The 15,115-nt window shown below is 39.9% G+C and overlaps 1 protein-coding gene across 2 annotated transcripts in view; it reads right to left on the reverse strand.

Annotated features, from left to right (window-relative positions):
* Window positions 1–363: 363 nt before the first annotated feature.
* Window positions 364–15,115, reverse strand: part of WAC (WW domain containing adaptor with coiled-coil) — a 61,755-nt gene continuing 47,003 nt past the window's right edge. For both annotated transcript variants that reach the window (XM_010135756.1, XM_010135757.1), the window contains 3 exons: window positions 8,794–8,980; window positions 5,261–5,388; window positions 364–1,563 (listed from right to left, as the gene is read on the reverse strand). In XM_010135756.1, coding sequence (XP_010134058.1) covers window positions 1,494–1,563; window positions 5,261–5,388; window positions 8,794–8,980 — 385 coding nt within the window. In that variant the 3' untranslated portion in view covers window positions 364–1,493. The remainder of the gene's footprint in view (window positions 1,564–5,260; window positions 5,389–8,793; window positions 8,981–15,115) is intronic.

Below are 15,115 nucleotides of genomic sequence, written 5' to 3' on the forward strand. Positions count from 1 at the left end.
TGTTACTTAACAGACTACTGTAGCATATACACCTCTGCAGATATTAAACCAGTACCGCCATCACTACTTTTTTGGTTTTGTTTTTAAGCAAAGAAAAAGTCACGTGTATTTTGTAGTAGCAATAGTTTCTTTTTTATTTTTAATATACTTTAGGAAACAATATACAAAGCTGAGCTTTGCCACCATTTTCAAACGGCAGGTTGCTCCAATTACACAAATTCAGCGTTTTGTGATGGTTAAGAACAGCAGTCAGCACCAGACTTAAACAGTTAGCTACAACACAAACATCCTTCGAAATGAAATGTCATAATATCAAGACAGGTAAACCAGGAATTAACATATGACAACTGTTGGGGAGGTGTCTTAAATCATTCTTGTTGAATTTTATATTTCATTAAATATTTTATACACATTTTCCTGTTTACAAGTTTTAAACAAAACCTCCCTTGAGGAATTAAGTACAAAAATGTTCAACAAGAACAGTTCTAATAAAGAGTCCCCAAACAGACCAAATTTTAACTTGTGTTGATCAAAGGAAATGAAAACCAGTGTTTCTTTGTTTTAACATGTTTATTACAACAGATACAATTCACATCTGACTAGCTTTTTTTTTCTTTCCCCTCCCACAACCATGTTAACATGTTCATTGGGCTATCTCCTTATATTTGAGCAAGTAATGTACTTTCAGCACACATGCCCAGCAGTACTATAAGTCCATTCTTACAGGGTGCAAATGGAAATACGTTTCAATAATTTATACAAACAAGTGGGTTATGCTCAATCACTGCAATTTTAAGCTACTGTACACAGGAATGAAAAGATTATAGAAAAAGTGCCATAGCAACAGTGCCTTAAGAAAAGAGAAAATTAGAAGCATTAAAAAAAAAAAAATGATAAAATCAGATTTAGGATTTCACGGGTAAATGGAACACAGAAAATGAAAAACATTTTCTCTGTAAAACAGAAATGGAGAAGCACTGCTCTCGATTCGGTGCAAGTGTGGAAAGAGTTGTTTCATGATATTTTGTACATTACCCAAATTGTTGCAGCCTTAGACACAGATCGCCTGGCGCTTGCATTGAATTTTAGGAAATGCAAGATTTCTGAACGATAAATTAACTAAAAAAAAAAAAAGCAAGCTAATTTTGCAGACAGGTTTACATGTAAAAGGCTAGGTATTTAGCCACCTCAGCATTGATTAGTTTTGGATGTCTAAGCTCCGATACACATGGCTTCCCATGGCTTCACTCTACAAAACATATTTACAACGTGAAGAATACATCTACAAGAAATCTACATTTCAAGGGTTTTACAAATCATTCTTGTATCTTTCCCCTGAATTTGAATCCCTCCTGTCCCCTTCCCCATGTCAACTTTTTTTCTGCCCAGCTCAACGGTCCAAAGTCTACTCAAATGCAGCTCAAAAGTGTTAAGACTGGGCATCAGTTTAATAGTTCCTGTACTCAAAACCATGTGCAACTGTTTACAACTTTTCACACCATGAAGGAATTCTGATTCTTTAGCTTTTCAAGTTCTTTAATTTGTTGCCTCAAAAATAGTATCCTGCAAGAGAAAAGAAAAAATTAGTATGAACATTTCCATTATACAGAGATATTATAGTAAATAAGTATCTACACAAGTACTTCTACAATTTCAGTGAAAGATACCAAGAGGGCCAACAGCATCCCGACTTGTATCAGCAGTAGTGCGGCCAGCAGGAGCAGGGGAGTGATTGTCCCCCTGTGCTTGGCGCTGGTGAGGCCACACCTTGAATACTGTGTCCAGCTTTGGGCCCCTCACTACAAGAAGAACATTGAGGTGCTGGAGTGTGTCTAGAGAAGGGCAACGAAGCTGGTGACTTGCAGAGCAAGTCTTAAGAGGAGTGGCTGAGGGAACTGGGGTGGTTTAGTCTGGAGAAGGGGAGGCTCAAGGGAGACCCTCATCACTCTCTACAACTACCTGAAAGGAGAGTGTAGCAAGGTGGGGGTTGGTCTCTTCTCCTGAAAAACAAGTGATAGGACAAAAAGAAGTTGCTCCAGAGTAGATTTACATTGGACTTCAGGAAAAATTTCTTCACTGCAAGTGCTGTCAAACACCGGAACAGGCTGCCCAGGGAAGTGCTGGAGTCACCAATCCTGGAGGCATTTAAAAGATGTGTAGATGCGGTGCTGAGGGACATGGTTTAATGATGACTTGGCAGTGCCAGGTGAAAGGCTGGACTTGATGATCTTAAAGATCTTTTCCAACCAAAGTGATTTTGTGATTCTATAGCTGGCAAACAATTATTGTGATTAATGAACACTTGTTTTACAAAACTGCTTCCTAGATTTTTTTAAAGAATATTTTGAAACAACTTTTCATGATGCTGAAGTGTGATGCAAGCATGTGAATGAATTAAGAAAATATTCAGGGAAAGTTGAAGTTTTATGTATTCTATAAAGTCCAAAACAACTTCAATTGATCCAGAAAAAGCATCCACTTCAGCAGACTTTTGCAGAACACTTTTCAAGTATATGCCCAGTTCAGTTAAAATTAATTGTGTACTGAAAAGTAGGCAAAAAACAATTAAGATAGACGCACTGAAAAAACCATTAAACTTAAAAGGCGTGGGCATACAAAATATATCAGTCAGTGAGAAGTGCCTTTTCACATGCTGTCATTTATGGTTAAAATAATATATTTGCTTTGCCTAGAGAGGAAGTTCCCTCTTAGAACAAATTTAAATAGTTCTCTTCTGTGCAAAAGCATAGAAATAATTTCAACATTCAAACGTACTGGCTTTGATAATCCCATCCTTTGCTCCCCCCACCAACTTGTTACTTATGCCATGTACTCCAGATCTTTGTGACTGCAGCAAGAATAAGAGACACGTGTTATCACAGACTCAAAGTCATAATCATTATTACCCGCTCACAGCTTAAGGACACACCGCGTACAAGAAACAAGATGCAATTTAGTGAGCTGAACAATGACATTTTACTTGTTATTTCAGATCAAAAGTGCACCCAGAGACAGAAAAGAAACCTCAGGAAATGAAATCTGTAAGTAACCAAGCAGTTCATTAAATACACTAGAGAAACTGCAATTTATGTAATGATGTTATAAAATAAAATTTCAGGAAGAATGGGTATTTTTGATTTTTTATTAGGAAAGATTTACAAATACTGTATAGCCTACTTCTGACTACAGTGTTATAATCTACTTCTGACTAAAGGATTCTTTTACTGAGAAAATGCAAGAGCTTCTAGGATAAAGCTAGCTATGTAAACAGCATGCAACACTACCAAAACAGCTTAAACCAGTAACTCAAAATCACTGTATTCAAGCTGTAGTGTGACTTAATAGACAGGATAACAATTCAAAAAGGAAACAGAGTAGATTCAGCATCATGACTACTGGTGCTTTTCAATCTTCCAACAACATGGTTGTGTATTGCTTCAGTAATACACAAGACACCTGCTATTACTGACTTCAGAAGTAGAAGTCTGCTTTGCTGTAATAAACATCTCACTGAAGAATCCCAAGATCTTCTCGGATACCTCCCACCTAAATAACAAACACTAATTCTTCCTTAGCTTGTGGTATCAACAAGACCTGTTCAAGCTTGCTCTGGCTTTAGACCTAAAAAACGTCTCGTGCAAACTGTAGTATTTAAGACCAGTATAAACCATGCATCGTGTAACTACGCATCGTGTATGGTCAGAAATTCTAGAAATTTGCTGAACTAGTGTGAGTTAATCAGTTTTTCCTAATGCACAAATATATCTAGAAAGGTATTTTTTTCTAACTAATAATACATAAAAAACCTGTTTAAAGTCCTTCTTGGCAACATGGACAGCAGGATTGGCAAGTTTGCTGATGACACCAAGCTAAGCGGTGAGGTCAACATGCTGGAGGGAAGGGCTGCCATCCAGAGGGACCCTGACAGCCTTGAGAGGTGGGCCCACAAAAACCTCGTGAAGTTCAACAAGGCCAAGTACAAGGTCCTGCACCTGGGTCAGGGCAATCCCCAGTATCAATACAGGCTGGGGGATGATGGGATTAAGAGCAGCCCTGCAGAGAAGGACTTGTGTGTATTGGTTGACAAGAAGCTCAACAAAACCTGGCAATGTACACTGTTAGCCCAGAAGGTCAAATGTATCCTAGGCTGCAATAAAAGAAACATGGCAAGTAGGTCAAGAGAGGTGACTCCCCCTCTACTCTGCTCTTGTAAGACCTCCCTGGAGCACTGTGTTCAGCTCTAGGGTCCCAGAGTAAGGAGGACATGGACCTGCTGGAGTGAGTCCAGAGGAGGGCCACGAAAATGATCAGAGGGCTGAAACATCTCTCCATGAAGACAGGCTGAGAGAGTGAGGGTTTTTCAGCCTGGAGAAGGCTCTGGGGAGACATCATAGCAGCCTTCCAGTACCTAAACGAGGCCTAACAGGAAAGCTGGAGATGGACTTTTGAGAAGGGCATTTAGTGATAGGACAAGGAGTAACATTTTTAAACTGAAAGAGGGGAGATTTAGATTAGATAGAAGAAAGAATTATTTTACAATGAGGATGTTTCATGAAACACTGGAACAGGTTGCCCAGAGAAGTTCTGAAACATCTCTCCATGAAGACAGGCTGAGAGAGTGAGGGTTTTTCAGCCTGGAGAAGGCTCTGGGGAGACATCATAGCAGCCTTCCAGTACCTAAACGAGGCCTAACAGGAAAGCTGGAGATGGACTTTTGAGAAGGGCATTTAGTGATAGGACAAGGAGTAACATTTTTAAACTGAAAGAGGGGAGATTTAGATTAGATAGAAGAAAGAATTATTTTACAATGAGGATGTTTCATGAAACACTGGAACAGGTTGCCCAGAGAAGTTGTGGATGCCCCCTCCCTGGAAGTGGTCAAGGGCATGTTGGATGGAGTTTTAAGCAGCCTGGTCTAGTGGAAGGTATCCCTGCCAGTGGCAGGGGGGGTGGGAGTATAGGGTATTTTTTGTTCCTTCAAAAAAATGGAACTATAGGATATTTTATGTCCCTTCCAACCCAAACCATTCTATGATTCTGTGAAGTCGCATATCTAGTTCTGCTCATTAGAGACTAAGAGGTACCCGTGTGATAAACAGGTACAATGCACCCAAGGAAGACAGCTTGCAAACCTGGCAAGTATTAGCATGTCTACAAAGTCATTGGTAAATACAGCTCATGCAAAACAACGCCAGAATGGGAATTCTAATACCACCTTGAAAATTACCATTTTGAAAATAAACAAAGAGCACACACTTACCTTTGCTCACGCAAAGTTGCTTGAATTTCACATACTCGAACTAAAGACCTTAAATTCTTTAATTCAGTACAAATTTCTGACATATGGACACTTCCCATGTTATGGGCTTCCTCACGTAATCTTGATGCCTGCAATGGTTACACAAAAAGCTTAGGATTTTGAATCATGCATTGGAAACCACTGGTTGCAGTGAGAGGATTGCTGGATGACAGCATCTAAACCAGCAAAGCACTCTAACTTTGAACTGGAGTATTAAGCCAGAAGTAACAACAGCCCCTTTAGAATCAGGAATTAACAACACTGGCTGCCAAGACATTGTCTAACCCAGGCCCATGCTAGGGCAGGGATGGTTTGGGTTTCCTTGATCTTAACAAATGTTTACCCAATCACCTTGAAAGTTAATTCTCCGTCCACTATTTCAATATTAGACTTACATTTCCCACCTAAATTAAGCCTTAGTGACAAAAATAATTGAATACACCATCTTCTTTCCAGCTACTTTATACAGAAAAAAAAAAAAAACAAACAAACCCAAATCTCTACAACCCTCTTCAGTCGTTCCTTTCCAGACAAAGTCTCTTATTTTAATACCCTCACTTAGCCAGGTGGAGACAAGCAGAAACATAAATTTCAAAGGCATGACCTATCCCCAGTCTGTGCATTTCTTAAAGTCTTGTCACTGAACTGGAGGAGACTAGTATAATTACTCTGAGGTCCTGTGTATTACACTGCAATAAAGAAAAAGGACTTCTTGCAAGTGGCACACCGAAAAAAAATTGTTTCAAATCTATCCTTCCCTGCAATATTACTGTTGAGCAATGTTATTCTTTCCTGTACCGCGTTTGCCTAGGATAGAATTAGTTTTCTTCATAGCAGCTCATATGGTGCTATGTGTCAGATCTGTGATCAAACCAGCATTTGTAACACAACGTTTTAGTTATTTCTGAGCAGTGCTTACACAGCACCAAGAGCTTCTCCTTTTCTCTGACTCCCCCAGCAACTATTTGCCTCAGCAAATAGGACATGGGTGGACAAACGGCAGGGAGGGGATGCAGCTGGGACAGCTGATCCAAACTGACCACAGGGATACTGCATACCATACAATGTCATGGTCAGCAATAAAACTGGGGGGAAGGGTGTAGGGGCGTGTGTGCGCGTGCGCAGTTTTGAAGGGGTTCCCATTGCTCAAGGACTGGTTAGGCATCTGTTGGCTGGTGGTAAGCGACTGCTTTTGCATCACTTCCCCCCACCCCTTCTACTTACTGAGCTGCCTTTATCTCAACTCAGGAGTTTCTTCCCACTTTTGCCCTTCAGATTCTCTTTCCCATTCTGCTGGGGGAGAGTGAGCGAACGGCTGGGTGGTGTTTAGCTGTCTACTGAGATTAATCCACAACATCTGTTTAAGCACTTATATACGTGATTTTTCCTTCCCCAAAATGATGGTATTTAGCATAGGTCTTCATCAACTTCTGGCATTTCTCCAGTTCAAGGAAGCCCTTTGTATTCTGATTTTCTACACCAAAATTTTTCTTTTCTGGAGTGTGTTGATGTTCAGGAGGAACGTGGTCTCCCATATGACATCTCTGAAGCCTTCAGACTGATAGCAAACTATCAGTAACAACTTTCAAAAAACTTATTTTTAACCTGGCTGGTCACCCTCCTTAAAGTAGTCTCATTTAAAAGGCCTTAAAATCATTTTTGCATACAAGATTCTTGTTAAAAGGTGTTAACAGTCTTTCTAAAATGTCCATACTGACTATTATTGAGGTTTTATTTTCAGGGGTTTGTAAAAAGGTAAATTAATCATTTTTTTCCACTTAGATATTGTTCCCTACTCAAAGTACCTCTATAATTTCTGAGTTGAGACCACCTACAATTCTGTTCCTCACATTTCTTTAAGATAAAACAGGTATATGTTGATTATTTTCTAATAAACCACACGACTCAAGTGTTTTCCCATTTTCCATATTAACTGCTTTTTATGAGTTCTGCTAGAAAACTGATAGCGGTTCAAGCATTGTTTTAGATACTAATTACTGCACAGCACACTTCTTCAAATTCGACTGCTTTAACACATGCCAGTCCTGGCTCACCTAATTTATTTTTCAGTTTACTCTGGCATATGCTCTGATGCTGTGATTTCAATTTAAGCATCTGGTTAGAAAACTGAAGGCACTGCGTATTTTAGCCTCCCCACTTTCACCTAGCTTACCTTTTTTACTATATATTGCACCAATACTTTAATTCACTTTTTATTTAGGTCATATATCTGACTTAAGTCCCTCAAGTGTTACTATTCTAAACTAGTCTATAAACACCAATGTCACATGAAATCACCTGAAAGAGCAGACAGGACAATACAGCATGGAATGCTTGGCACAAAGGTAAAAGTATCCAACCAAGTACATGACCTCTATTGTGATAGAGGAAAAAAGTGACCTATGAACTGTATAAATCTGTATTTTCTTCATTAAGATATAGGTCAATTCAGGACACAGTGAAAATAACACTATCAAAACTATACACCAAGGCCACTGAAAGAAGTGTCTGTGCTGCACCATTTCCTTAAACACATGTTCCATAGCAACGGCTCAACCGTTTGACTCACTACTACAGGTTAGTAGTGAGTTACTACAGGTTAGTAACGTCTTAAAATTTATTGACGAAAAAAACCAAAACAAGATCCCCAGAGCCCAGAGTATCAGTCTAGACTGCACTTCTAAGAGTCATCTTGCAAATTCCTATCCAAAAGTCTCCAGTGCAGGCTTGAACCAGCATGCAACCACTCTTCAAAGACCAAAGCAAACTGCACTAGGTAAGATTAATATCCCATACAGGCTGTGTCAGACAGGGTTGACAGTAAGAGAACCTGAACTAGACACAGAAACCAATACGGCTCCTTTGTGTAATACATTCCATGCATTCAAGACACGCATCCAGTTTCCCTGTATTACCACAACAGGATAGGTTTCATCCTGCTTGTTATAAAATATGGATGATACTTTTACTGGATTTCCCATTATGTAAAAATAGCCCAAATTCAGTCTGAGCCGTCTACACCATCCTTAAAAAATGGGTACAACAAACCCGGCAGAGTTCCTTTTTCACTGTGTAGAGCTAGCAACTCAGTGACACAAACTGTGGACTAGTCTCATGCAGTTTAACTCTGTCACCTAATTCGTAACATTTTCAACATAACAAAAAATATCATTATTAGAAAAAATGGTTAAAATTTATATTCTTTGTAAATTCCAACAGAACTTTGGCATTAAGAAAACAGTTATGAAGATAGCTATTTGTCTCAGAGGATTTCAAAAAGCACGGTACTTTAAGGAAGACTGAAAATACTCAACATGTAAAACCTGCAAGTCTGGCCTAATCTCTCTTCCCCCCCTCCCCTGACTTTTATGGCTAAGGCTAAGGGGTTTTTAAAATACTTTTAATTCCTAGAAAAAGTAACCTGTGTAAGAGAGCCAGATTTTAAGCTACACATTTTGCACTCTCACGGGGAACAAAAGCACAAGTGTACTCACCTGCTTTTCTGCATGGTCTGCAGGCCAGCCTTGAACATGCTTTATAAGATTTTCATTGAAGTGTGCTGCTAGCGTAGGTGTTAATGAACAAGTGGGCCGTACAGGTGTATTTTGTGGTGCAGGTGTTGAATTTGATGCACTAGTACTAGAGGTATGATTTGGACCTGGTGATGGACTTCTTTGACTACTACAAGAAAAGAGCATTTAAAAACATATGTAAACATATAAAGAAATAACACTTAAAATTCATTGCTTCCAACCACAGAAACACATAAAGCATTTAAACTACAAGCAAATACTTCTGGTACACCAAACCTGTGCCACTCTTCCACAAACCTCCTACTTGTAAGGGAACTGTTTTTGAGTGCTACAGTATAACAGCGGGTTTTTTTTTTTTGATTGGTTGCTTTTTCGTTTGTTTAACTTTGATAGCTGTTCAAGAGAGATAAGTCATGCTTAGCGTTGAATAGAGAATATACACATATATGCTGTTCCTTCAAATAGCTGCAAACCTAAGATTTTCAACAGTGATGTATCAGATGGAATCAAGCAGGCTTATTCAACAGAGTATTGGCAAATGTTACAATAATCATTAAGAACAAAGCCAGACGTCCTGATCTAAAAATACAGCCATATGAGTTTTGAGCAGTATAACTATTTACTAATGCCAAAACACAAACACCTATGGGGTGTCATGATACTGTAGATCCTCACTTAAAACACTCAAGAGAACAGCAGTATCACAGGAATAGTATGTTTGTAGCTACCAACTTGACTGCTTTGGCAAAACATGTTCATGACGCTGTTTTTCTGGTTGGTGTGTTAACCTGTTGCTGAAGAACAGATGCATGGAGACATTTTCAGCTGATAAGTGTACTGTAAGACAAATCAAAAACTTTGCCCTTTGGATAAAGGCTTTCACTGTTCTCTTTCAGATCTTCATGTGCAAGTGAACACAATGTTTACATTATCTGAACACTACACCAATACACAGCTTTTCCAATTCTACTTCATAATTATAATTCTCGGTCAAAAACTTTTCCAACTTTTACTAAAAAAATCTCTCATGTTGATGTTGGAATAGCAGTCTTGCCATCTACAGTGTTTCAGATTATGTTACCTACAAAGTGTTCTAGCCATTGCTTTAAGCAATGTTGTGTGAGGTTTTTTTAACCGAATTCCTCTAATAGCTACCCTCTCACAAGACATTTTTCCTCTCTTCCTCATGATGCTCCTCATGTAGGGGAGGGCCTTCTTAAGAATCCCATCTCTTTATAAAAGCCTATTCCCACTACAATGACTAAAAAGGTGGGTACTGCTTAGGTAAACTGGAAGACCGACTAATCCACGAAGACTCTTGTACTCCCAATTTGCAAATACGTATCCTCCACCTTACCTTACATAGGGGAAGATCCCTAGGCAAAGTAAGGGGGGGTGTTTCATTTGCACCACTTCTCTCAATAAAGCTGAGATACACAACCTGAACACCTAACATTTAGCCCAACAAGCTACAGAAGTTTCCCCAAAACATGCAAAACTCACTGATACTTATATTTACTTTCTGTGTGTCCAGAAGCCCAGGTATCGTGGCAAGCATGAACACCACACTTTTATATCATGTGAATTCAAACCCATCGGACGCAACTGCCAGAGCTGCAGCTACACAGCTCTGCCATGTGTAAGAGTTCATCAGTGTTCTTCAACTTCTGTATTATCAGCAATAGAAAATTCCACTGTGACTTTCACCAAGCACCAAAACTGCTTTTGGTATATCACTGTTATCAAACTAAGTATCAGGATGCAGGGCTTTATCTCCTTGCAAGCGCTGCTGTCCAGGTCTCTAGGAAACAAGAACTTGCCCTCGGTGGAGTATATAACCTGTGCTAGGGAAGCTTAGAAGCTGATGTTTCAGCACATGCCCTTTTCTACTCCTCCATCCCTTGCAAAAACAAGGCCTCTACCCTCTTACTTCCCCTTCCAGCATTTGTTCAATCATTCCCGCCCCAGCACCCCCCTCATAGAGAGAGGCTCTGTTCTTCTTTGTTAAGAAGAGGTGGAAGCAGCGCTAGTTATTCATGGAAACATTGACAAGGACAGGTCAGCATGAAAAGAGTCTGCTTTGTCCTCTCCACCCTTGTAAGGGGAAAAAATAAGTGGTAACCTTGAGCAGGACAAAAGAATATCACTAGCACAACAGTGATGGTACCTCACAGTTACAATGTTCTTTGGCACTATGTCTACTGAGAAATAGTAGTCCTAATTGTGTAAGTAGCCATCATTTGTAAGATTATGTTTACAGCCGCTCTCCCACTGGCAGCAGCTTTTCAACACAGACTGTAATTTCAGTTTATTACTTAAAACTTTCTTATTACTTGCCTGAAAACTATATAAGCAATATGAAGGAAAAAAATTTGAGAGAAATCTTAATTCATCACCTAACCTTAATCTTAATCCACCGAGGACTGAAAACATCCTAGCATAATGCAACTATCTTTACAGTCCAATGCCCAGCCATTTATCCTCATCACTCATACTTGCAAGAAGTTACAGGATGTTTCCAAACAAACCATCAGTAAATTTGCTACAGCACCGAGCAGCATCAAAGACCTCAAGTTCTACTCCCTTCATTACCCCCAAACTTGTTTAAAGATTAGAAACCTACAAAGGTTTTGGCAGGCAAGTTTAAGAGTTGTGTATGTAAATTTCCCCTGATTTCAAGTAGCAGAAGTTGCTAAAGGGAATATATGATGCAACTGGGAGTAAAAAAGAAAATATAATTTGGGTTTTATGCTGTGTTCTCTTTAGTAATTGGCTTGACTACTTTAAAACCAGTTACAAGTGTAAAAGCTTAACTGTAGAAATATTCGGTTGATTACGAAAAGAATAGTATTTAGATTTTGAAGCTAGAGTTGAAACTAGCCAAGAAAATGAAAGGCGACAAGGGCTGCAAATGAAAGGTTAAAGAACAGGTGGGTTTCTCCTGTACAAGGCAAGGGGACCTAGTGATAAAGGATATGGAAAAGGCCAGGACAGTCAGCAACTTTTTTTTGCCTGGGTTTTTACAGGTATGGTCTTCCCTCAGGCCTCCCACATGCCCAAGCACATCAGCAGAGTCAGTAAAAGCAACACCTACAGCAGAGGAAGAAGTTAAGGATCAGTAAAGCCAACTGGACATATGTCCATGCAACCAGATGGTATGCACTCAAGGATGACCAGGGAGCTGGCCAGTGTAACTCAGATGCTGTATTATCTTGAAGCAGCATGGTGAGCAGACAGGTTACCTGATGATGGGGAAGCAAATATTAAAGTCATCTTCAAGAAGCACAAGAATGGCAACCTGGGGAACTACAGGCCAGCTGACATTAGTCTCTGGGAAAGTTATGGAGCAAGTCTTCCTGGAAGGGGTTCCAGCTACAGGGGAAGCACAGATTTCCCCAGGGGTTGCCTGACCAACTTCACTGACTTCTATGACCAGATGACTGGCTCAGAGGAAAAGGTGAAAGCAGCAATGTTGTTTACCTTGATTTCATCAAGGCCTGTGCCATCCTCTCCCACAGTACTCTTATAGCTAAACTGTTCACTTATCCAGCCCATATTTCATGTGTAAGGTGGGTGGAAAACTGAATTACCTGCTGGGCTCAAAGGCTGCAGTCAGCAGTACAAGAAACATTCGAAAGCCAGTGATTAGTGCTGTGCTTCACTCATTGATACTGGGGCCAATACTGTGTAATGTTTTTATTAAAAACCTAAATGGTGGCACACAGCACATCTTCAGAGAGTTTGCAGATGACATCCACTTGGAGGGAGCAGTCAATATGCTGGAGGGCATGTTCTTACTGAGAACAACCCGAATAAGCAGACAGGAACCAAGTTCAAAAAAGGCAAATGCAAAGTCCTGCACCTCGAATGGAACAACCCTGTGCAGCAATACTGGAACAACTCCATGGAACAGGACAGGCTGAGTGAACAGAAAGGAGCTTTGTAGAAAAGGACCTGAGGATCCTGGTGGACAAGTTAGATGTCAGTCAGCAATATATCGCTGTGGCAAAGCAGGCTAAGCACATACTGGGCTATATTAGCAAGAGTGTGATCAAAGAAAGCAATTCCTCCTCTCTCTTCAGAGCTTGAGGTCCTCAGTACCTGGAGCACTGTGTACTGGACAAGAAATAAACCACCACACCTAAGGAACCCAGCAGAGGACCACGCAGACTACTAGGGGAGCTGAAGTACATGCTGGATCAGGAGAGGCTAAAAGTTTCTTCAGCCTCGGAAGTCTGAAGGGAATGAGGCTGAAAGATATTCTTACTTTTTTTAGCTACCTATAGGGAAAGCAGACAGCCAGGCTCTTTTCAGACATGCACAGTGTAGAAGAAGAGACAGAGGCATAAATTGCAACACAGGAAATTCTAATAAGACATAACGAAAAAACATTACGCCAGAAGGGTAATCAAACATTAGAAGAAGATGTTCAGTGATATTAAAAAAAAAAATTGCATAAACAATGTCCTTAGCAATTCAAACTTGCCAGTCCTACTTTAAGTTGGGAGTTGGACTAAATCACAGCTAGAACTCCCTTCCAACCTAAATTATTCTTGTGTTCATACAGCATCAGCATACTGATGGTGCAGGGAAAGGCTACATATATTAACTAAGGAGAATTGAGCCATCAGCTTCAAAGCTTCTTTACTCCTTAGTTCTAACAGGATCAAAGTTCCCCTATGACTGACTTGCCACATCTCCATTTATCAGCCTGGCTCCTCTAACTCCAAATTCGCCAGTTAAAAAACAAAAAAAATATTCCATTCTAACATCAGAAACATGTCAGGAAAATAAAATCTGTGGGTTTCTCAAAAATAAAAATTGTATCTTAATGATGAACAAAATATACTGTCACAAAATATCCTAGCACTGCTACGTTAGCAGCAGGGGGAGTTACAAATGCAGCAATGACAGACAGACAGTTCCAAACTACTGCTTCAGTTTCAAAAGCTTCAATAAAACCAAATACCAGCCTTAGTTGCTGGATGAGTTAAAGACTGACTATGCCACAGGTAACGGAATGCTTCCAGAGGCAAAAAACATCTGTGCAAGGGTGTGAGAACAGGATGGTTCTGAAATACACTACTACAAACTATAAAAATCTTACAACCTACAAAAAATGGGAGGAAACATCTCCCCTTCCAGAGGTTTTGCATTTTCTAAGGTAAAGAAAAAATATTCCCAGTCCTTTCAGGAAATAAAGAGAAACCAGCAACCTGATGAAACTATTAATTATGGGAGCACTCATTTAGTTCCATTTTCAAAGCAACCATAATTCATCGTGTGCCTTTGGAATCACCTCTTACAAAAAGACTCACTGTGTGCCTACATTGCATTAATATCCTAACTTACATGGCTGAAACGCAACTTTAAAGTTACCAATAACTATTCAGGTATTTCTTAGTGCTTCCTCCCAAACACGCAAAGGAAATTAGTCGTGATTAACTTCTGCACAACGAATCTGTACTTAAGCTGTAGAAAGATGCATCCTTAATTCACAGAGCCTCTTTTTCGACCACCTATCCACAGTTCAGGTTGCTAAGTGGGTGTTTGTTCCTCTAAAAAAAGTAAAGGGAATTAGCTTCGAGAGCAATCCCCAACATGACAGACAGCTTTCTCCTAGCAAAGGAATAATTTGTTCTTTATCAATTCAGAAATGCTGCCCAGACATAGGAAATCTCTTCCAGGTGAGTAAATCGACCTCTGAGCTGGTCCATTTTCATTCGACTCCACTGCACTGAATAATCGCACAGGTTTTTCTAAAACACCTGTTCCTTAATCTACCATTTTTTGCAAAAGAGATACTTCCAAAAGAAACAGAAATGCCAAACTCATGATGCAGAATATACCACAGTCACAAATGTGTAACAACTTGAGAGATACAGGATATACCACACAATATTGTCATAATATTTTTTATACCAGCCTGCACATTCTCCCCTATACGTGCACTGCCTCCTGCTCAAACACGGGACAGCCCTACCTGCAAAACCACTCTGCTTCAGCAACAGAGTTGCTGGGACAAACAGCTTCCCTTCTCCAGCAAAATGCACATGCCAAGCAGGGCAATGGTTTGCAAAGAGCCAGTAGACCCCTAAAGGGAACTCAGTGTGGGTAAGGGTTATGTCAGTTAAGTCCTATAACCCAAGGAGACAGTAGGGTATGGATTAGCAGGCCAAATGCCCACCAGTAACACTTCACAAAGACTCTAGACAATGGCAAATGTTTCAAAAAATAAGACTATCTTCCTTAGCAAGATTTCCTATGGGGAAAGAGTGACCAG

Source organism: Buceros rhinoceros, unplaced genomic scaffold, assembly GCF_000710305.1.
Source record: "Buceros rhinoceros silvestris isolate BGI_N320 unplaced genomic scaffold, ASM71030v1 scaffold355, whole genome shotgun sequence".
Classification (NCBI taxonomy): Eukaryota; Metazoa; Chordata; class Aves; order Bucerotiformes; family Bucerotidae; genus Buceros; species Buceros rhinoceros.